Source organism: Chelonia mydas, chromosome 1 (genome assembly GCF_015237465.2).
Source record: "Chelonia mydas isolate rCheMyd1 chromosome 1, rCheMyd1.pri.v2, whole genome shotgun sequence".
Lineage (NCBI taxonomy): Eukaryota > Metazoa > Chordata > Testudines > Cheloniidae > Chelonia > Chelonia mydas.
In genome coordinates, this window is record NC_057849.1 from 16520261 (window position 1) to 16543641 (window position 23381).

The 23381-nt window shown below is 45.0% G+C and overlaps 1 protein-coding gene across 6 annotated transcripts in view; it reads right to left on the minus strand.

Moving 5' to 3' along the window:
* PAK1 (p21 (RAC1) activated kinase 1) overlaps positions 1–23381 on the minus strand; it is a 110977-nt gene that overhangs the window by 7374 nt on the left and 80222 nt on the right. For all 6 annotated transcript variants that reach the window (XM_037885493.2, XM_037885239.2, XM_037885161.2 and 3 more), the window contains 6 exons: positions 23042–23219; positions 19566–19629; positions 18537–18585; positions 14495–14607; positions 6395–6512; positions 2977–3076 (listed from right to left, as the gene is read on the minus strand). In XM_037885493.2, coding sequence (XP_037741421.1) covers positions 2977–3076; positions 6395–6512; positions 14495–14607; positions 18537–18585; positions 19566–19629; positions 23042–23219 — 622 coding nt within the window. The remainder of the gene's footprint in view (positions 1–2976; positions 3077–6394; positions 6513–14494; positions 14608–18536; positions 18586–19565; positions 19630–23041; positions 23220–23381) is intronic.

Consider the following 23381-nt stretch of genomic DNA (forward strand, 5'->3'; position numbering starts at 1 on the left):
AACAGCATTTGGCTATTGCCGGATCCTGTTCCAGGGCTGACGGACCCAGATGGAAAGACTGCGGAGGCTCCTCAGGGAGAAGGACCCCCAGAGCCTGGGACTGCGGTGTACCATGATGGTCATCACTGCAGACCTGGCCAGCAATTTTGCCTTAAAGCAAAATGAAGAGCAGGACCTCTGCAACCAAGGAACAGCCCATGGATTCCATGGAGGCCGTTGACATGGATAATGGCCAGTAAGTGCCAGGCCACAGGACTCCCTCCTGATCATGAGACAAGCACCAATCCTGGTACTCGTAACGTTCCATCAAAGGGCCCCAATGCTGGTCAGGCCATGGAGAGCAGGAGAACAACGACCCCGACTCAGTTGCCAAGGAGCCTTGGGATCCTGGAAAAAAGGGTGGAGTGAGACCAAAGGGAGCAAGTAACCGGTCTGATGAGTCCCCCGTCCAGAACAAGTCAGGAAGAGGCGCTATCCATGGAAACGGTACCATCAGTATTGAGTGTGCTGGTTCTGGAAGCGTTGTCGGGCCCGAAGTCAGCAGCAGTACCGGACTGTCTGACGGTACCGACGTTGAGAGAGGTGAAAGCCGCCGTGGAAGCACTTGCAGAGCCAACCGTAGCAGTGAAGAGGAGATTCCTGGTACCGAGGTCCCTGTACTGATTCTGGCACCGACCCTGCTTCCACCACCTGTGGAAGGGGAACATTGGGGTATGGTGCCAACAGACCCGAGGGTTCAGCAGCTCATTCAATCAACAGGGCTACAGATGACACAGCCCTGGCGAGAGGAGAGATTGGGACCAAGAGGCAGAGGAGGTCTGTAGCTGCCTGATACACCACCAATGTGGAAACAGTCAGTATCAGTATCTCCCTTGTCGGTACCAGACTCAAGACGCCAGAACCGGAGTCAACAGCACAGGGTTTCTAGCCTTCCTACTTGCTACCGGGGAAGGGTTAGAGGTACTTGTGCCTTCCCACGCGCCAGCAACAATTCTGTGCTGGTCCGCGCTTTTCCTGGGTCAGGCGGAAGAGTCACCCCTAGACCTGAAGCAATCTCAGTTGGTGTCCTAGGACCTTTTCCTCGGCGCCGTCAGCAGGAAGGGCTCCTCAGTTTCTTTAGAGAGGTGACTGCTCCAGAACATAAAGTGGCAGCTCTCTCAGAACCCAAGGGTGATCTGCAACCCAGGGAGGGTCCTGGTACCGAAGCAGGCCTGTTCAAGCAGGGGCTGCTTCAGGCAAAGGTCCCACGCCTCGAGTCTGTTTTCTTAAACGAGTTGCCAATCCCACAACACTCTGATGTGGGCCTCACCGAGACAGAGCAAGTACTATATGCGCGGATGGCTCCTCCGCAGAAAGGACAATGTTTAAACATTGGTGGGGTCATCACCAAGGAAACAAACTACTACAACTAACGCTACTCTAACACTAAGGCTACTACTAACTAAAAGAACTAGATAAGTTCATGGAGGATAGGTCCATCAATGGCTATGAGCCAGGATGGGCAGAGATGGTGTCCCTAGCCTCCGTTTGCCAGAAGCTGGGAATGGGCGACAGGGGATGGATCACTTGATGATTACCTGTTCTGTTCATTCCCTCTGGGGCACCTGGCATTGGCCACTGTCGGTAGACAGGATACTGGGCTAGATGGACCATTCGTCTGACCCAGCATGGCCGTTCTTATGTTCTAACTACACACAAGGGAAAATAGTAAACTAGTTGAGAGGTAATGAGGTTAAGATCACAGGGCTCCGACTCCAGCCACAGGCAGTAAGAAGAAACGGAGGGAGGGTCAGGACAGCACTGCCTCATGTAGCTAAGGGAGGGGTTATGGCCATGAGGCATGAGTGGCGCCCCCTCTGGGTACTGCTAGGCAAATTTCTTCAGCTCTGGTGTACTGGGTGCACGCACACCTAAGTGGAATACATATCTGCATCTGCTCAAAGAAGAAACATAACTACCAGCAAAGTTCTGCCGGTAGAATTTTATTTCAGGTTGAGGTAAGGGGGAAGAACACACACAGCTTAAATTTTAGATCCCAGGTTGAGCCTTGCACCCAGGCTAATAGTTAGAAAAATCATCTATGGGTTACAACTGAGTACATTTGTATTGGAGCCATTGAGAGAATCAGCCTGAAAGCATACTGCACCATTTTCACAGAGAGACTTTTCTAACTTAATTCACACTAGGCAGCTATCAAAATGCAGTTTAAAAAAAAATTCTATAATGTACATGGCATCTTTGCCTCTGGCTAGCTATTCATAGCATGATACAAAGTCAGAATAGTGGGATATTGAAGTGCAGTTCTACTCTGAAAAGGGATTACGTAAAAAATATAAATGACACCTTCTTACTCAGCAGATCTGCTCCTGGAGTGAATTTGGAGTTATATCTGCTCACGTTACTGACTAAAGCAGAGGTTTATTTATTTATTTATGTCTCCTGTTAACCCTGGAGCAGGTTTCTCTTCCATCCAGTACACCATCAACAGAGTTCTTTACTAGGTTCCAATCAATTACCCCTGTGCCACCCCATGGAAAGCAATATGATTGCACAGGTGACATTAAGGACATAATGTGGCATGCAGAATCTTTACCGCTGGTGATAATGTGCAAGAAGGAAAGAACTCCGCTTGACTCTCAGAGCCCAGGCTGAGTGGGCATGACTGACAGTTTGTAAAGATGGAAAACATGGAACCCCCTCAATGCTAGTTCATTGTTTTTCATACTAATTGTGCTCAGTCTGCAAGTAACGAGATCTCTTCCGCCCATCCTAAGTCATCCTTTTTAATCTAGCCCAACCATATTTAAAGCTATGGTCTCAGTGCACAGCTATTTATCCCTGCAGCTACCATTAACGCAAATAGGTGTCACTGCCTATTGGCTATCCTCACAACACAACTGTGCCTTGGAAGGACAACCTGCCCTTTAATTTGCAAGCTCACAGTTCGAGTCATCATTAAGGCTGCCTTCTGCATACTTAGTTTGACGGAGCCATCCATTCCTAGTAGAATGTTGTCGCTCTTGATGTCTCTGTGAATGACTTGGCTTGAATGCAGGAATTCCAGAGCCTGAAGACACTATGAGAAAGTTCACAACATGGTATTTTTTTAATAAAGCCATTCAACAACCTAGGAAATTGCATTAAAAAAGGAGCAACTGACCAACTAGTCGAATCTGAAGATATGCACTTTTAAATAACATGGCCTTAGTTCCTTTACTATAAGCAACATATTCTATCTCCACAGTTTAATGACTGCATTTCTGATGCGACACACAAGTGATATGTCAGAGTATCTCAAATCTGTGTGGAATGGAGAGCGATCTGGGTAGAAACAAAGGACCCAACTTGAAATGAATCGTTATGAACTGAGCAAAAAATGGATTTTTCTGTTCATTGGCAATTGCCCCCAAAATAACATATGCATAAATAAATTATTTTGGGGTCAAACCGAAAAAGGCATTTTTTAAACTTTTTAGCAAATCAAAAAAAAAATATTTTTTTTAAGTCAAAACTAATCAAAATGTCTCAATAATGTCAAAACAAAAAGTTTCACTTCTACCCAAAACATTTTGTTTCAGTTTTCCGGCGTTTTGACAAAAGCAAAGGAAAGGATTCTCAAACAGGGAGAAGAAGGTTGGGTGGAGCCTCCCTTATAAGCTTTTGCCCACTGGTGAGAGCAGCCACATGGGATGTGGGAAACTGAGGGCTAGTCTACACTGGCAACGCTAAAGCGCTTTAATGTGGTTTGTGTAGTCACGGCAGAGCACTCGGAGAGAGCTCTCCCAGCGCTCTAAAAAAACCACCTCCACGACGGGCGCAGCTCCCAGGGCTGGTGCACTGTCAACACTGGCACTTTATAGCGCTGAAACTTGCTGCACGCAGGGGGGGTGTTTTTTCACACCCGTGAGTGAGAAAGTTGCTGCGCTGTAAATTGCAGTTTCAGCTGCCCTGACGAGTTGATGTACCCCAACTCATTAATGACATACATGACGCCTTTTAGATACAGGTTACGATAGCAATAGAAAGCTAATGCCAGATACTTAATATTATTGAGTGTGTATGTACAGGGGACAAATTCAAATTTACAAACATGGGGAATTATGTTCTTAAAGTGTATCTGCCAGGTAGAGTTGAAGTTACCCTACCCTAGACAAAGGAATGTGGTTCTGCCACCTTGAAGGTACTTCCAAGGTTGAATAAGTGACAATGGGAATGCAATTTACACAGAAAGTTAATAGGACCATCAAGTAAACAAGGGGAGGAGATAACCACTCAGCATCACATCATGGGGGGGAGGGGGGACGGACTGCAAGAAACAGATCAATTTGCATTTTAACAAACACCAGCGGGGGAAGAAAACAGCATGAAATTCCCTTCACCAGGAGACTCCATGGTGCCTTCCTCACAGCTTGAATGAACTTTACTTTGGGGAGATTAACCTTTCGAAAAATCCATTGCAACAGTTCACTGCACTATGAAAGAGAGGGGCAAAAAAAATCCCAAGTTATCTTCCATCTAAACAGACAATCTTCCTGGACTTTGTGGAAGAACCCAACCAGAGGGGAGGTCAGCCATCTTGCTGGAAAGTAGATTGGTACATTGAACAATGGTTGTAGCTTGCTTTGTTCAGTCTTAGCTGCTAGAAAGCATTTTTCACTTCTATTTGCCTGTAACCATTTCTAGCTCTATTCTTTATACTGGAACTCACTTAAAATCCTATCCCCTCTTGTTAATAAACTTGTTTTACTTTTAATCTAACCCAACCCAGCGTTGCCTTTGAACTGAAGTGATAGTTAACTCCAGTTAAAAAGTGATGAGTTGGAGCAAACAAGCCTTATTATTCCTCTGAATAGTCCAGGAAAGGACTGGACATTTCAGAGCTGTGACAATTCAGGACTGGGGGCTGTTCGTGGGCTAGGGGCTGTTCATATCGTCATATCTGACTACAGAGAGCAAGGATGAACCTTCAGCCTTGCAGTGAGGGCACTTATTTAAAACTTGAGCTGGGAGAACCAAGTTGAAGTCCCAGTTCGGCATCAGGCAGATGAGGAAACTGAACCCAAGTCTCCCACATCCCAGGTAACTGCTCTAGCCACAGGGCTATTATAAGGAAGGCACCACCACCACCATTTTGTGAAGCCTTTGCTTTGTTTTCTTCAAAAGGCCCAAAAACTGAAATGAATTGTTGTGGGGTTGAAACAAAATATTTCCTTTCCATGGTACTGAAAATATTTCAACTTTTTCTGTTTGGCTGAAACTGGTTGGTGAACTCAACACAAATTTGCGAATAGCTTCACTCACCCAAAACTGAGTTTTTCAGGAAAGAAACTTCTGGAAAAATTTGCCTAACTCTAGATCTGAGGGTTAAGGCATCAAAATGTTACCATGCTGCAAGGGATCATGTGTTGGGAGCCCTAAAAGTGATTTTGAGCCCCATTAACTAGATGTGGGATCTAGGATTGCCCTGAAAACAGGGACTATCCTAGAAACTCCAGAATAGGTTGCAAGCCTGTCTGCAAACTGAATATTAACATTGAGATGATGGATCCACTAACGAGGCTGTGAAGAAATAGGTCAAACCAAATTTAAAAAAATAAACACTGTGTATGGGCTCCTCTGGCACAACCTGGAATAAATAGTTTTGCAATATCACAAGAGTACTCCCAGAAAACTCCTCTGTAGTAGTGAGCTGGCCCATAAAGGCCCAGGAAATAACAGAGCTTCCACAGTTCTTCTCTCTGATGCACGTTTTTCAAAGTTTCTTCGGTATAATTATTGAATTGTAAACAACATTTGAAAAGGAGAGAGATTTAACACCACAAGTGGAAAAAGAGCAGGTTTACATTCAAGATTTTCAGGCCAGATGGGACCATTGTGATCACCTAGTCTGCCTTCCCGCATATCACAGAGCACAGAACCTTACCTAGTATTATTTCCATCAGGCCCATAACTTGTCTGAGTTATAGCACAGCTTTTCAAAAGGTATCCAGTGTTGACTTAATGATTGCAAGTGATGGAGAATCCACCATGTCCCTAGGCAGACATTGGCAGGCAGGCCTTACTTCAAACAAGGAACTTTAGGTAACAGAGATTCAAATTGTTAAAGATTTACTCTGTTAACAAGACTGCATTCATTAGCTAATGTTTGAACAGCACTGTGGCATGCTACTTCTGTGCTCAACTCATTGATGATATTTCTTTTAAATGTTTCTGTCGCAGTTAAGCTATGTCCAACAGAACTATTAAATATCTAGTACCAAGTCAAAGCAATCTAGCTCCATGTCAAAGAACGTTCCAAGTTATACTGTAAAACCATGACACTTCATGGAAACTTTAATTTTATTTATACATTTCATGGCAAGAACTCGTTCTGACGAGCAGAGCATAATCTTACCTCTCGACACACAGCTGCTATTTGTCCTTCATCCATGCAGGTCTCTGTTACAACATCCGTCAGGGAGCCGCCTGCCAAATACTCCATAACTACCCACAGTTCATCTCCTACAAGGTAACTATAAAGGGCCAAAAAAAAAAAAAAAAACAGACGGTAGTTGTATTTCTTTAGCCAAAAAAGCTCTGAGTAAAGCTATTTTTAAAATGTAGTGGGCCACTAGGCATCTGTGCCTCATTGTAAAGTCCAAAATGCCTGGAGAGTCAGTGTGGAGTGATGGGAACAGCTTACAAGCATGGCTGAGAGCTCTTTTTTGTTCAGCATATCACCAGGTTGAATCATCACTGGGATTCAGTCTGTTATCATCCAACTTTAAGTTCTTGGCCATTTTTACTTTATGCATTACACCTGTGTGGTGTACAGCGATAGTAATGCATGCATCTATACCATGCCAAGAGTCCCAGACCATCGTTATATGAGAGGTAACTCAACCAATCTCCACCCTTACTTTGCAGGTTTCATTGGCTGTCTGAGGGAAACTGCGCAGATGATGGATTAGTGGCCAAATCGCCACACCTCTGTACCTAACTGCCACCACTCAAACCCACACAACTCTCCCAGCACAACACAACCACCCACACAACACCAAAACGAGCACATACAATAAACCCCAAAATGAGCACACACACTGCTTAACCGCAGCACACTCTCCTCATTCACCACTTTTGTACAAATCAACAAATATTCTAGCACAGTCTCTCCTGGAGACACAAATCAACACAACCACCCACACGACATAACCAGCATACACATGGAATTTGCTGTCTGTTATATCCAATTATTAAGTTCTCAGCCATTTTAATCCTTTTATTTTATTTTTGACATATGTGACTATGAATTAACCCTGTGATGGCATGGGCTTTCAGCTATTAGTTAACAGACAGTTAATTTAGCAGTGCTAGAGATTTAAGTTACTCAGATAATATTTCTGGTACTCCAATGATTTATGATTTGATGTACCCACCCCAAAGATCTTCGATCTTCGTTTAAGACAAGAGAGAACATGTAGATGAAATAAAAGGTGTGGGAGGGGAAAGGGAAGATGGAGAAATAGTAATATGCTCCTGTTTTGTCATGGATCAGCTGTGTGCACGCTGTAAGTAGAGTCATTTTTTAGAAAATATTGTACATCCTTAAAGTCTGATCATTAATTTTTTTCTTGCACCTATGACACCTAAGGATCTCAAAGCAATTTGAGAATGACAGTATCCTGCAAAGTATGCAAGCATTATCACCATTTTACCCAGAGGGAAAATGAAGGCACAGAGGTTAAACAGATTTTCCCCAAACAACATCACAGAGTAGCAGAGCCAAGCTTACAGACCAGGCTTCTGGCTCCTAGTTTTGTGGGTTAATCACAAGAACATCCTTAGGCCAGATTCTCACCTGCATCAAGATCTGCTTGGTGCAGGGGCAAAGGGCATGTCCACTGGGGAGCCGATTATGGCTGCCTGATCCTCAAATTGCCCTGGCTCAAGCATTAAATTAGAACTACCTACAGGACCATAATGCCAGCTGTGAATCTAGTACAGCAGGGCTCTGTCCTGACCTTTCCTGGTATGTCCACAACAGGATGGGACAGGTAAGGAGATGGCTGCATATGACCTGGTTCTGTTGGCCAGTTCACAATTTCCCTCTTCCAGGGGGCTGTGGTGAAATCCTAGTCCCTTTAAGGAATACATGTGCTCTTGAGGATATAAACAAGACATTGGGACAGCAGACAGAAAAACAAGAACTCAAATCAGATTAAGAGCTGCTGTGCTGGTGTTGACATTGTGCACTAGCATCGATTAAAGGACGCTTCAGTCTGATCACATGATCAATCCTACTGCATCTTGAAGGCCAGAGGAAAATGTAATAGTCTCAAAGTAATGAATAATTCTCCAAGTTGTCAAAGGTAGAAAGCAAGGTGAGTGTCTCATTCAGCGATTAGCTAAAATTTTTCAAATAGGAGAATCAAGAAGTTTTAAAGCATATTCTGGCTTTAAAACAGACAGTAATGATTCTGAGGCCACACAGGACTGCTTCGGGGTGTGGGCTTTTGCTCCAAAGTAACACAGACCATTTACACTTGCACTAAAGGAGACTCTTTAGTTAAATGAGGACAGGTACGGTCTAGTGGTCCGAGCACGTGACTAGGAGCCAAGGAGATCAGAATCCCAGCTCAACAATGTCTTTCTGAGTAGTACTGGGCAAATCCCTTGAGAATCCTGCAGGAGTGTACACAGGGCCCAGGAACATTTACCGACTGGCCTACGTTTCCCTGCATGTGCAGAGAACACAGTCTCCGGACACCAGACATCCATGGGGAAAGGAAGCGGTGGTGCAATGCCCCTTTTGCTGCTCTGTTTGGAGTCTCTTCCCCAGCAGTACAGATTCCATAGGAACTGGGCTATGACTGGTTTGGCTGCCTGTGCAATAACTCCCTCTTGAAGGGGACTATAGGGTTGGAACAGTACAAATTTCTTCACGAATATTCCGGCTGACCCTATGAAACTGGGTTATCCTCCTCCTAATGGACCCCCAAAGCTATTGTATCCCAAATTCCCCTTCACCCACTTCTAAGGTTTTGTGTCTTACCCATCATCATCATCTTTCCAGCCAAGTACAATTAGACATGGGTGCCTTGCAGATTCCATCAGCACCTTTAATTGATCAGTGGCACTTTCCTTCCCTGCCATTAGTGTCTTCTGCAGCATAACTCAGCTTGCCCAATGGGCAAGAAATTGGGAGATCACATGTCCCGCATGACCATACACAGCGCAACCCAGTGAGCACCAGATGGAAGCTGAAAGTAATTTTGAGCAGCAGACAGTACAAGCCAAGAAGCACGCTGGGAATCTGAAGCTAGGCCATCAGCAGCCGTATGTGCATGCCAGAGCCTGGGCACCTAAATAACTGAGAGATCTTACACAACCTGCAAGGATGCAGAATTAATTCAAGCTTCCTGCCAGCTCCAGCTGAGTAAATGTGATTTGAGGAAGCAGGCTGGTGCCACCTCCAGGCTCGTTTTGATCTTTAACCACAGCAGAGGCCAGTATCAGTCACTGAATTGTTTATTGCAGATATGTTTCAAATACTTTTTTTTTCCCCTGGCAGTTTCTGAGACAGGAAAGGGGATTTCAGGATTACAGATACAGGATCAAGTTCTGTTCCCTCCCACTGACCTGCTGTATGACCTTTGGCCATATAGGTGACTACAGCTGGAGGTTTTTATTTCTGTGGGGCTGGTTGGTTGGTTTGTAAAGGAGATTTCTCTCAAAAGTTGAGAAACAAAAAGCCTCTATGTTTACCTCACTGGGGCTCTGTGTTGGTACAGGGGTCCATCCATATGCAAAGCACTAGAAGATTGGGATTCAAAGTAAAAAATACATTGCACTTGCATAGTATTTTTATACAGCACCTAGCACAATGGGGACCCAATCTGGTTGGAACCTCTAGGCACTCCTGTAATAAAATACATTTCAGACGCAGTTCCTAGTGGTGTACAAACGTGAATAAAGCATGATTTTACAGTCAGAGGAATTGGGGCAATAGAAAGGCCTATGATCTGGTTTTCAAACAGCTGCTGGAAGCCTATAGATCCATAGTCGCCTAATGGCAAGGGTATCCTTCCCCGTGCTGCCTTTTGTAATACTAGATTTGCTAAAGCAAATTTGGATTCCAATCGGAAATGCATTCAGTGTCCAAGAAAGGACAGGCCTGATTCACCACTACATTACTCCCTTTTTACTCACCAGCAGAACCCCAGGTTCACACTGGTGCAAAACTGAAGTACCGCAGTAGACCTAATCTCTACATAGCATTCCCCCATCTTGTAAGTATTACAGAACTATTTGGGAGCTGCTTTGCACATTGCCTACAGCAGTAGAATGATCAGTTCTATTCAAGATGTCTGTTGAAAGAAGGGCGATGACAAAAGCGGCAGCTTATGTACTGGAGGCATTTAAACAAGACGACAGGGCATGTAATTACCTTATAGCCCAGATTTTCTTAACGGAGAAGGCAAGTGCAATACATGTACTGTTGCACAGCTTCTCTAATTAGATAACAAATGCCTCTTTTAAGCAACCTTATTGTCAAAGGAAGTTGTCACACTGCACTCCATCAACCAAGTTAAATTCACAGCATTTAATCTTGTGTTCTTTGCCACACTCTACATAGATGGGCAGAGACATTTAGAAGACAAACCAAAAAAGAGAACAGTCAAGAACTAACTCCCAGAAGTCACATTACAAGTCACTGATGGCCAAATATTTATAAACGTTCTCCATTCAATAGTGGGACAGTTCAGTCCTCTGCAGGGCTTGAATTAACAGCTCTGTTTTAATTGTGAGAGGGTTGGTGGCAGGGTGCAGGGGTCTGGATCCCCTTCTCCTGCCTCGGTTCACCTGGATTCAGAATCCCATACGGATGTGCTACAAGGCTCACTCCTCTCCCAAGTTTTCCCGGAATCATGGGGAGAACTGTACAAACGGGGTATGGTGGGTGGTGTGACTGAAGGTTCTGGTGAACGTGTCAGTGGTTGGGAAGGATTCTCAGGACTTATTTGAATAAAATTAGTGTGTGATTTAGAGCATTATTGTATGTGATGTGCTGAGAGAAGCAGATACAGCAGAACCTCAGAGTTAGGAACACCAGAGTTACAAACTGACAGGTCAACCACACACCTCATTTGGAACTGGAAGTATGCAATCAGGCAGCAGCAGAGACCGGGGGAAAAAAGCCAATATAGCATAGTACAGTGTTAAACAAACTATTAAAAAAAAATAAAGGGAAAGTTTAAAAAAAAATTTGACAAGGTAAAGAAGCTATTTCTGTGCTTGTTTCATTTAAATTAAGATGGTTAAAAGCAACATTTTTCTTCTGCATAGTAACTTTCCAAGGCTGAATTAAGTCAATGTTCAATGTAAACTTTTGAAAAAACCACCATAACATTTTGTTCAGAGTCACAAACATTTCAGAGTTACGAACAACCTCCATTCCCAAGGTGTTTGTAACGCTGAGGTTCTACTGTGGGCACAAAAATAGCTAGACTGATCAATAACGGACTGGTGTCTGTCTCAGATACACACTGGGAAAAAGCTGAAGGTAATATAACCCTCCAGTGCCTTTGCAATGTCACTTCTCCATCTCAACACACCCTTGGTTTTATTCATAACAATTTACATTTATATAGCTGCACTTGTCATCCCTAAAGGTACTAAAATGGTTTACAGTATATAGAGCCCCACTGAACTGCAGCTCACTGATGCAAAAGTGTGAGGAGCAGCATTTTTCGGTAAAGAAGGGCAGACCCCTTAAGAAAAGATCTTGGGGACTTTAATATCTGTGCAGAGCAGATGCGTATTCTGTTACAGTCTAATCTGAGAGATCCAGAGACAAAACTTCATGGCTATTTACCTACAGTGCTTTTGAAGGGCTGGAGTAAGTCAAGATTTAAGTGTGTGGCCCAGAGCCAAGGGGCTGTATTCAGGGCCCTGAATGCTCTGCAGCAACCCGGGCCTTCGTTCTGTGGCAGCTCCATTAAAGTTAAATATGGAGAACTTTAATGAAGTATGAAAATGGCTAATGCAACCAATACACAGTGCTCCAGATTATTTAATTTGATACTAAATTCAAGTCACTGTATGCAGGCCCCACAGTTTTGGACATGCCACAAATGTTTGTTCTGACAGCTCATAATTGCATCTTAATAGTTACTGGGGGAGGTTAGAGGTTCTGGCAGCTGGGAAGGAAACAAGTGAAGTTTTTGGCAATTGGGAAGGTAGTTTGGGATTAGAGTAAAAGCCTTTTAACTGAATGTTCCTTCTAAAATGGTCAACAATAAAACAATTGACAATGCTGATGTTTCTGCCGTCATCGTTAGGTTTCAGTGTGAACACCCTGTTGGGCTGAAAGAGGCAGTTCACGGCTCTCACAGATGTGTTTCAAACTGTCTACAGCAGTGGTCACCAACCGGTCAATTGCGATCGACTGGTCGATCCTGGACACTCTCCCAGTCGATCACGATCTCCAGCCATAGCAGCCCCAAGCCACTCCCAGAAGCAGCCAGCATGGACCCGCGGGGGGAAGGGTCTCTGCACGCTGCTCCTCTCTGCGGGCACCGCCCCTGCAGCTCCCATTGGATGGGAACGGGGACCTGTGGCCAATGGGAGCTGCGGGGGTGCTGCCTGCAGAGAGGAGCAGCACACAGAGCCATGTGCCCCCCCCCCCCCCCCAAGGGGCCGCAGAGGCATGTTGGCCCCTTCCAGGAGCAGCGTGGCCACGTGGTGCACTACTGGCTGTCAGGGTGGGGGGTGGCCAGGCTCGTGATGGGGAGGAGGTGCCGATGTGCCTGAGTGGGACCGGGGCAGGCAGGGAGCCTGCCTAAGCCGCGCTGTGCCAACGACCGGGAGCCACCAGAGGTAAGTGCTGCCTGGAGGAAGCCTGCACCCCAAACCCCAGCCCTGAGCCCCCTCCCAGAGCCAGCACCCCATGCCCCCTCCTGCAATCCCCTGCCCCAGACCTGACCCCCCTCCCAGAGCCAGCACCCCATAAGCCCTCCTTCACCCCAACACTCTGCAAAGCCCAGAGCCCCCTCCTGCAACCAAACTCCCTCCCAGAGCTTGCACCCTGCACCCCATCCCCTACCCCAGGCTCAACCCAGAGCTCTCTCCCGCACTGCGAACCCCTCAGCCCCAGCCCAGAGCCTGCACCCCCTGCTGAACCCCAAGCCCCTGCCCGAGCCTGGTGAAAGTGAGTGAGGGTGCAGAAAAGCAAGCGACAGAGAGAGTGGGGGATGGAGTGAGAGGGGTGGGGCTTCAGGGAAGGGGTGGGGCCTCAGGGAAGTGGCGGGGTAGATCCTGGGTTGCCCTTAAATTCAAAAAGTGATTTGGGGCATAAAAAGGTTGAAGACCACTGGTCTACGGACTCGGGGAAACATCGCCGCATTGATATACACACTGGGCACATATACATGGCGATTTTCTAGGTCATGAGGACTAGAAGCATTTTATTTTTTTTTTTTAAAGGTGACAGCTTAACTTCTGTGTGGAAAGGTGGATTTTGCGGCTGTGGTATCAGAACGCACAGCGCAGCCAGAACGTTGTGCCCCAGGGCTTGTCTACACACAGTTTTGTACGGATTTAACAATATTGGCTTAGAAATACATACAGCTAAATCAGTACCAAAAGTACCCGCGGACAAGCATGAGAGGTGGTGCTGGGGCACAACAGTCCAGTGGGAGCTCCAGGAGATGGCATGTCTGAAGCAGGCCAGTGCCTCCAGGGGTCTAACAGGAGAGCAGCAGCTGATGTGCTCTTCCAAAGGGCACAGCATGTGCTCCCAACCCCAGGAGGGCCAGCTCTGTGAAGGGAAGAGCCCTGCTCCCTTTGGAGAGGTTACTGCCACCTTGGGCAATACCTCTGCTCAGCCCTGGGGCTCCCTGAACAGAAAGGGCTTGGATTGTATCCAGCCCCAGAGAAGGGGTGCGTAGGATGGGGAGAAAGGCTCCTTGCACCCACTTGCACTCCATTATTCATACCTAGATTGTGCCCAGCCCTGGGTATGTTTTCTATTCAGCAGCTAAACTATTATATCCTGACTCAGGGAGGAACAGTCATCTTAAGAAACTGCTAAAGGAGAGTGTTCCCTGGGATCCTGGCAGGCTTATTTCTCTGCAAGCTGGATGTCAGCACCAGTGCAAGAGGAAAAAAAATGTACATATCATGGCTTAGTTTCCATTTCTCCTTGGGTGGCCAGAAGGAAATTGCTTTCAGTGTCTAAAATGCAGCAAAGGAGAGGGATACAACTTGGAATCCTGACTGTATAGCACTAAAGCCTTCCATGCCAGCATTTTTACAGTGAATCAAGTGCCAGCAAAGGCTATTTGATGCAGACACCTGCCCACTAAGAACTGGACTGAGAGCACCAAACTCATGGCACACAGTTACTATACAGTGTTACTGTCATCACCCTGGGTTGGATTCAAACAGGATCACCAAGGAAGGTGAAAGGGCTGCCAGTGGCTACACGCAGCCCATCTTTTAAATCGGAACATACCTGTCCAAGTAGTTGACAATGTTGGGGTTTTTGTTTTCCCTCATTACAAGGATTTCATTAATTATAAGTTCTTTCTTGGGCTGCTGTTGCAAATTCATCTGTTTGATTGCAACCTAAGAGTAGGAGAGAAAAAAATATGTAAAGCATTCATATAGTAACATCCCTAGAAATCTGCCAGTTGCTAGTCTCTGCTACTTAAGTCCAATTTTCAAATAAAGTTTAACACCACTTTATTATCTCAGGGTACTCAGCTGTTTTGTAACAGTGCAAGTACTTACATCCAGTCCACTTCCAGAAGCATTCAGCGTCGCAAGCAAAAAAACATAGAGAGGCAAGTATTTTCCTACTAGAAGTCTGCGGCATAGCTGGACAGGCTTGCTCCTTGCAGTGCTCTTGGCAAAATAACAAATAGCTCCTTACTACAATATGGATTGATTTCTCTAAAAAGCTCATTCTTTAAGGAATCCAGCTCTCTTTATTTTGGATCAGCATCTTCTTTCAAATGCAAGTCAGGCTCCAAGAAATTTGTGGGACAAATTCATTTAGCTTAAGTGCAGTTTTCCAAGGTACTAATTTCACTCTGTTATAACTAGAGCTACAACGGTGATCCAAAGTTTGGTGGTGTTTAGATCTGAGAGTCTGGTTCAGGCCCATCTCTAGCCAAAACTTGGGGGATGGGGTGGACTCTTATTATAGTCTCTTGGTCTGTATCTTTCTGCAGTGCATCACTGCACATACACAAATCTGTGTGTGTGTGTGTATAAACAGACAGAATGGACAGAGGTCTCGTGCAATGTGCTCTTCGCCATTATATCCAAATAGTCACAATACCAGTACACAAAGGCCAATTCAGGCACTCTTACTCATAGTATAGTCATGTAACTGTTAAATCAATGGGACTGCTCAGTGTGAATAAGCTGGCAGAATCAGTTTGACTGTATTAACGTCCGGTTGGTTTTTTGTACAATATTTAGACCAGGGATCTCAAACTTGAATCACCACGAGGGCCACATGAGGACTAATACATTGGCCTGAGCGCAGCATCACTGACATCCCCCGCCGCCCCTGCGGCCTCTGGTCCCGTCACCACTCCACTCCTTTCAAGAGGCCCACCCCTTCCCCGCCCCCATTCCAACCCCTTCCCCAAAGTCCCCGCCCCAACTCCACCCCCTCCCTGCCCCTATTCCAACCCCTTCCCCAAATCCCTGCCCATGCCCCGCCTCTTCTCTCCCTCCTTCCCTGAGCATGTGGCTCTCTGCTCCTCCCCCTGCCTCCTGGAAAGTGCTAAGTGCCGCCAAACAGCTGTTTGGTGGCAGGAAGCGCCTGGAGGTAGGCAGAGGAGCAGGGACGCGGCATGCTGAGGGGAGAGAGAGCAGGAGGGAGGGGAGCTTGGTGGCCCCAGGAAATTACCCCGCAGGTCGCATGTTTGAGACCCCTGATTTAGGCAAAGATAAAGTGAAGGGAATGTAGTTGTGCCTTTATGGCGAAGAGCTATTTGCAGAAAAGGCAGCATTTCTAATGATGGGAGCCAGCAAGGAAAATGCCAGTATAGATAGTTTTGGGCCCCACACTACAAGAAGGATGTGGAAAAATTGGAAAGAGTCCAGTGGAGGGCAACAAAAATTATTAGGGGACTGGAACACATGAGTTATGAGCACAGGCTGAGGGAACTGGGGATGTTTAGTCTACGGAAGAGAAGAATGAGGGGGGATTTGATAGCTGCTTTCAACAACCTGAAAGGGGGTTCCAAAGAGGATGGATCTAGACTGTTCTCAGAACAAGGAGTAATGGTCTCAAGTTGCAGTGGGGGAGATTTAGGTTGGATATTAGGAAAAACTTTTTCACTAGGAGGGTGGTGAAACACTGGAACACTGGAACGCGTTACCGAGGGAGGTGGTGGAATCTCCTTCCTTAGAAGTTTTTAAGGTCAGGCTTGACAAAGCCCTGGCTGGGATGATTTAGTTGGGGATTGGTCCTGCTTTGAGCAGGGGGTTGGACTAGGTGACCTCCTGAGGTCCCTTCCAACCCTGATATTCTATGATAGGTACAATCAGCACTTAGATATTATGGTGATAGATGCTAGAGGAAACCCTGACACAGGTGAGAATAGAGAGAACGTGCTGCTTGTCAACAGTTTGACAGCCAAACATGCAGTGGTAACATTTGTTCCCTTAGGACAGGAGGAATGAAAAACAGAGGGTGTCTGCTCCAGACCTCACAGAGCTGGAAGACAAGAAATCCCTAGATCAGGGGAATTTTAACCACCCATTTATCAGTTAGATAACAAACAGCCTAACAGTCAAAGAGATTCCTTTTATAAACAAGACAGTTTTATGACACATGGAATATAGAACACAGCCAGAGGAGAAGCCATCTTGGATCTAAAGAAGAAGTGGTGAGAACCTAGGAGCACAGGAATTGCCAGACTGGATCAGAACAGTGGTCCAACTAACCCACCCCTCTATTTTGTCTGACAGTAACCAGTATCAGACACTTCAGAGCAAAGAAGGCCTCTAGTATATAGTTATGGGATAGCCTGCCCCCACACTCCCCTGGGAAAGTTTCTTTCTAATCCATTAGTCAGTGTGTGGCTTATGCACTGAAGCATCCATCCCTTCCAAAATTCTGGTTTCATCTTTTATTTTTAATTCATACACTAGTAACTCTGGATGTTCATTATCCATATAGTTGTAGAGTCTTTGTATAATCCTACTAAGTTCTTAGCCTGTTGTATATTGTGACAAGCAGTTGCACAGGTTACATGCATTGTATAAATAAAATATTTCCTTTTATTACTTTTAAATGTGCTGCCATTCAATGTCAATGAACTTCAGAATAATAGGAAAGATTGATACTGATGTCCAAAAATGACTTGAACTCCGTGTAGCAAGGAATGGGTTAACTGAATACAAGGGTTAAGGATTTCAGGAATGTAAAGTCTAGGGCCTGATCATGCTCTCACCAAGTTGAGAACCAGGAATTACTGGACGTCATTTAAGTCCATGGGTTACGCAGTTGTGTAAAATGAGTTTGAGTATCAGTACGGAACTCAGCAAAGGGATCCTAAGAGGCAACATACAGGGACAATAAACTTTCATACTACTTTTCCAAAGGAATTGCAAGAAACAAGCAGCAGTCAACATGGTTCCCCTTTTCAAAAATGCGAAGTCAAACTTATATTAGTGCTTTGTCGTCTCCCCCCTTTTCAGTCCCTAATACAGTGTCAGCAAAAAGCAGATAGTTGCAAGACTACTGGTATTTAATTGTTGGCTTTGTATAATTGCAAAATCGACCCATATTTCAAGTACCAATAATACTACAAACTTTCCCGTTTATCTCAACACTAGCTTTAATATTATTAGAATGAACATTATTCTATCATTGCAAAATTCTTATTTGTCTAATAGACGTAATATATAGGACCTTATTTTCTGAGGTGCTGTGAACCCATCGTCATTACTTTATGGTACTGCCCATGATGTGCTGGTGCTTTCTAGACATTCAGAATGGGATGGTACCTGCCTCAGTGATCTATCAGCCTTAGGGCAGACAAGCAAGTAGACAGAGGTTGTATTGGGAAAGGGAAACAAAGATTTTCGGAGCAGGTCAATTAGATTCCCTGTAGGCAGTGGATGGAAAGTGGGTCTTTAAGGGGGACTTAAATGAGGATAGAGTAGATGGGCCCCTCTATGGAAGAGCTCAGGGAAATTGAACTATACAGGTGAATATACAACATGTATGTTAATATCACATATAATTAGTATATTTTTACACACACACCCCCATCCTCATGGCTGCAGAAAGAAAAAAAAAATCCTTCCAAATGTGAAGTTAGGCAGGGTGTAGAATTTAGGAGCTCCTGGTTTTTTCCAGTCTTATGCTCAGACCACTAGCCCAGGCCTCTCATTAAATTAAACCAAGCGTTCTCATTAAAAGCTACATGTCATGAATCTTTGAAATAAGCTCTATATTTGGTAGTGTCAATTAGAATTTGTAGGGCCTCTTCCAAAGCCCAGTGAAGAAGTAATCTGGCAGCACTCACCTCCTGTCCTGTAGCTACATCCATTGCAGTATATACTGTGCCTGAAGCTCTAATCAAAGAGGAGAGAAAACACATGATTAGTGCTAAGCAGCAAGAGGGATATCTTTACATAAAAGAAGAATTTTCCAATCCATTAAATTTTTATCTTAAATGAACATTTCATTTCAACTCTGTTTCCGCACAACACTTCCAAGAGCAAATAGCAATCGGAAATATTTATGAGCAAACCCCAATGGCTAAAAAGCAACATAGAACACAACAATCTCTTGACATGGTTAGGGTCTTGGACTGAACCTTGTTCTGGAAAATCACTAATTCGGAACATTTGATCCTGTCATTCGATTTGATCCCATCTAAACTGACACGACAGCACCAAGGTTCCCGCAACATGGCAGAGATTAAAGGGTAGACTGAATCAGCGAGGCAAGACAGACATGGCATGTGTAATGAGGGACAAAAAGCTTGGTCCTGCACCCACTGGATTCAGTAGCAAATCTTCCATTGTCTTTAATGGCCCAGAGAGAGAGAGAGAGAGAGAGAGAGAGAGAGAGAGAGAAAGAGAGAAGCCTGCATAGTTTTAAATGGAACAAAAATTAACCATCTGTATACTCACTACAGGGAGAAAACATTTGTACAATAGATCAACAGCCATCTTAAAAAATGGAGTCCACTTTCAGTAAAGAAAGAGGTAGTACATCTGATACTCCTCCTCCTACACCCCATTGCGAGGGGACACAAAACCAATGCTGAGCAGAGAGGGTTAATTCTGAAAGCAAATCTGTAATCTGAAGATGCGCACTGGAAATAAGCAGTTCTTTCCCTGCACACAGATATATTTAGCAACACGGTCATCTAATGACATATATTTTAATATTAAACAATCACACAAAACCTCACAGTCTCTATGACTCAAGAGTATGTGGGGAGGGGGAAGGAAGGAAAATGTTATGATACTGTTTCCAGCAAACAAACCCAGCTTGGGTTTTCTGCTGTGTGTATACTGAGTGGGGGGAAGCAGCATATACTAACCCTTGCCCGATCTTCTCAAACCGTGTGTATTTCTTTTTGGGGTCCCCCACGCTCACGATACTTCCTTTAAAAAAAATAAAAGGAGGAAGAGTGTGATTTAAAATTCTTGTTATACACCAATGCAAGAGCAATCTGTTATGCATCAAGGCCCCAACCTCACAATGAGCTCTGCATGGGTAAATGCCTGCGGCTGCACTGGGCAGATGCAGGAGCTGCTCACATGGAGTTCTCTGCAGGATCAGGGCTCAAAAGAGAACTCGTTTGCTGGAAGGCGATAAGCTTCACTGTCACCACAGTTAACATGCGGTGGATCCTCATACTTTCCCACCAGCACGGCTGCTCAGCTCCCTTGCAGGGAGAGGGCTGAGTGTAGAGGATAGGGATTTGTATCTAGTAGAGCTGGGCAGAGGAAAATATTCCATTTCACAGAGGATTTTGATAGCTGGAGATCTGGTTTCATTCCAATTTGGAAGAAAACCCCAAAATGTTGAAGTTCTCCATGGAAGGGGACAGAACCCTCGCCATGGGGCAGACTGCTTAAGGGGCTGCCCCACTGCCACACCTTGGAAGCCAGGGGGGTCCCCAGCTGCAGGGCATATTGACTGGTGGGCTGCCCCAAAGCCACAGACCCTGGAAGCCCTGGGATGCCTGGTTCCAAGGCAGTCTGCCTAGCTGGCAACCTGGCAGGAAACCAGGCAGGATTCTGAGAGAAACCTTCCTGGTTTCTAGAAGACCTTTGTCAAAAATCAGTGGAGTGTTTCGATTTCAATGTTACTTGTCCTTCCAGTTACTGTTTGCAAAGAGCTTTAATCTTCACAACACCTGTGAGGGGTAAGGAAGTATCATCATCCCCCTGGGTAGGTTGGGAATCAGAGGGGAAATTAAAGCCAACCTTTCCGAAAGCACAGACAGATGGAAAGAGCCGAAGCGGTGCCATTCTAGGAGTTAATATGGGAATTGGGAACAGAAGGTTTTTCAAAGTCAGTGTTTGCAAGTTACCTGAGCAGTCAGTATATGGTGGGATTTTCACAAGTGCCCAGAGCTGAGCAAGAAACAACAACTAGATGCATAGTAGTCTTTGCAGACCACTTTGCATTTAGTAATGAGGCCTGGAAACCCAGTGGCGAGCGATGTAAAAACAGGCTATTTTCAGACACCACTGGGGCGCAGCCAAACCACAGGATCTGGGGCAGACAGAAGTAATGGAGAGGAACAAGGGGGCAGCCCAACTACACAAAGACACCACAATTATAAAAATGACCATTGCTCCTTGAGGATGAACTGCTAGGCAAGGGCTCAAGAAACTTCTTTTCCAGTGTAAGGCCTGGGCCTTGGGTTCAGACTGTAAGTTTGATAACTGCTAAAGAGGGGTAATGACAGGATTTAGGAGGAGTTGGGATATTATTAAACGTTGGCCTTAATCTCTGCTTCAGTGTCCCCATCTGTAAAATGGGGTAATACTTCCCTGCCTCACAGGAGGTTGGCAAGATTAGTAAGGTTTGCAAAGTGCTGCATATGTACTAAAAAAGTTCTTTAAAATCTTTCTATATTTGCAGGTGCAAGAAAAGCTGTTAAACTTTGCCAGACGCTGGGAAAGGGTGATGGGATGGATCACTTGATGATGACCTGTTCTGTTCACTCCCTCTGAAGCACCTGGCATTAGCCAATGTCAGAAGACAGGATACGGAGCTAGGTGGACCTTGGTCTGACCCAGTATGGCTGTTCTTATGTTCCTAATTATGTTTGCAGAAGCTCTAAGTGGTTGTCAGAAGACCCATCTATGGGCCAAACTTGAACCCCAGTATGAGCAAGTTGAACTCTGCTCCCTTCAATAGAATTACACTGGGGAGACAATGGATGGCAAAGCGTCCAGCAAAAAAACCAATCTTGCAGCTGCCAGAGGGTGTTGCTAAAGGCACCAATGTGAAAGAATTAACACAATGCAGAACACATGGCCCTTTAAAGCAGATCCAGCAAGGCTGACGCATTTAACACAACACAGCTGTGGTGACTTTGCAATGTTGCACTCACATTGCCTTAAATTATTCAACGGATTCTATTTAACAGCCTTTTGTTACACAATAGTCACTCCTTTGCTCTCTGGGGCCAGGGGCTGTCTTTTGGGCCTGTGTTTGTGCAGCACCGAGCGCAATGGGGTGCAGGTCCATGACTGGGGACCACGGTAATACAAACAACAGTAATTCACAGAAATGTCAGGCTACAAGGGACCTCGAGAGGTCATCTAATCCAGCCCATTGCGCTGAAGCAGGGCCAAGTAAATCTAGACCAGCCCTGACAGATGTTTACCCAACCTGTTCTTAAAAACCTCCAATGACAGGGATTCCACAGCCTCCCTTGGAAGTCTATTCCAGAGCTTAACTACCCTGAGAGTTGGAAAGTTTTTTCCTAATTGCCTTCAGAGGCGCTACCCTAATTTATACCAGTTGAGGAGCTGGTCCTTGATTTCATTGATTCATATTTGTGTTACAGTTGATCTGCAAGTCATGTTTTATCATCTTACATTTTTAAAATTTGCTTGTGCCAACTGACTACTTAAACGTCAGAGGTTGGGGACCTTCAGGATAGCAATTTTACCCAGGTTTTGGAGCAGGGCCTGGTAAAGGCTTCTGTTTAAGTGAGTGGGAGTTTTAGTGAGGAACGTCCCTTTTATGTGGTTCTGTTGGGAAGAGGGGAGAAGATTTTCTGAGGGTTGCTGCTGGTCTCAGCTGTACCAGAATGCTTTTAAAATTTTACAGATAGAAAGCAATTGTTGAACCATTGGGAGACATGATGGAAAGCTGGGCCTATGTTTTCCAAAACAACCAATGATTTGGGGCGTCTCAATTTTTGAGATCCCTTACCAGGACCTGATTTACAGAAAGTGGTGAGTGAGCAACCGACCCTCTGACCACCAGTCCCCTTCAAAAAGGTGCCGGCCTCATGTTGGGCACCAGTCCCTTTAGGCCATGGTGTCTATGGGAGGAGAGCAATGCGGAAGTTTTCTAGCTATATCCTTTTGCTGATTTTATTTAGGTTTTTTGGGTGGTTTTTTGGTTTGGTTTTGGTTTAGTCACAGTAATAAGCTTTGCTCACCTTCAGCCTAATAAAGTTAAATATAATTATCCTAGAGTTGAGAAAAAGCACCATCTAGGTTGGCTTCAGCTTTCACACTGAAAAAAATATGTGTCTCTATATTCAGGGCTTAATTGCCACAGGGTTTTGAACATCTGCAGCTCCCACTGGGCTTCACTTGTAATCATCATACTCAGCATGCCCGAAAATAAGTCTCTCGGTGCTTAAATTTGCACTTGAATTGGTCATTGAATAACACAAACATTGAGTCATAAAGTGAAGCCTGAAGTGAAAGATCTCAGAATGTAACTGTCACAGGATCTCTGCTTATTAAGGATTTGGGAACGGAATTTGCCTCTAAGCCACCAAATAAATCAGAATATGGATTTTAAAAGATGACATACTTAATTTTTCCAAGATTTCTTCATCTGACATCTTCGGCTTTTTCTTCTGTTTCTCTGTATTCCTGGTCATCGTGTCAGGGGATGCTGTGTTGTTTTCAGAGGGTGAAGAGATAGGCGAGGTGGCCACATCTCTGGTAGGAGGCGGTGGAAGGGGCTCTATCACAGAACGGGTGTACACCTTTGCATTGGGAGGCAAATATGTTTTATTAAAGGAAGATTAAAAATAAAAGACCTCTATGCACTAGACATATGTCCTTAGCAGTAGCATGTGCAAACACTGAAAGAAATATTACTACAGTAAGTAGCATTACAACATTAAGAGCTCCATGGTTGGATGCAC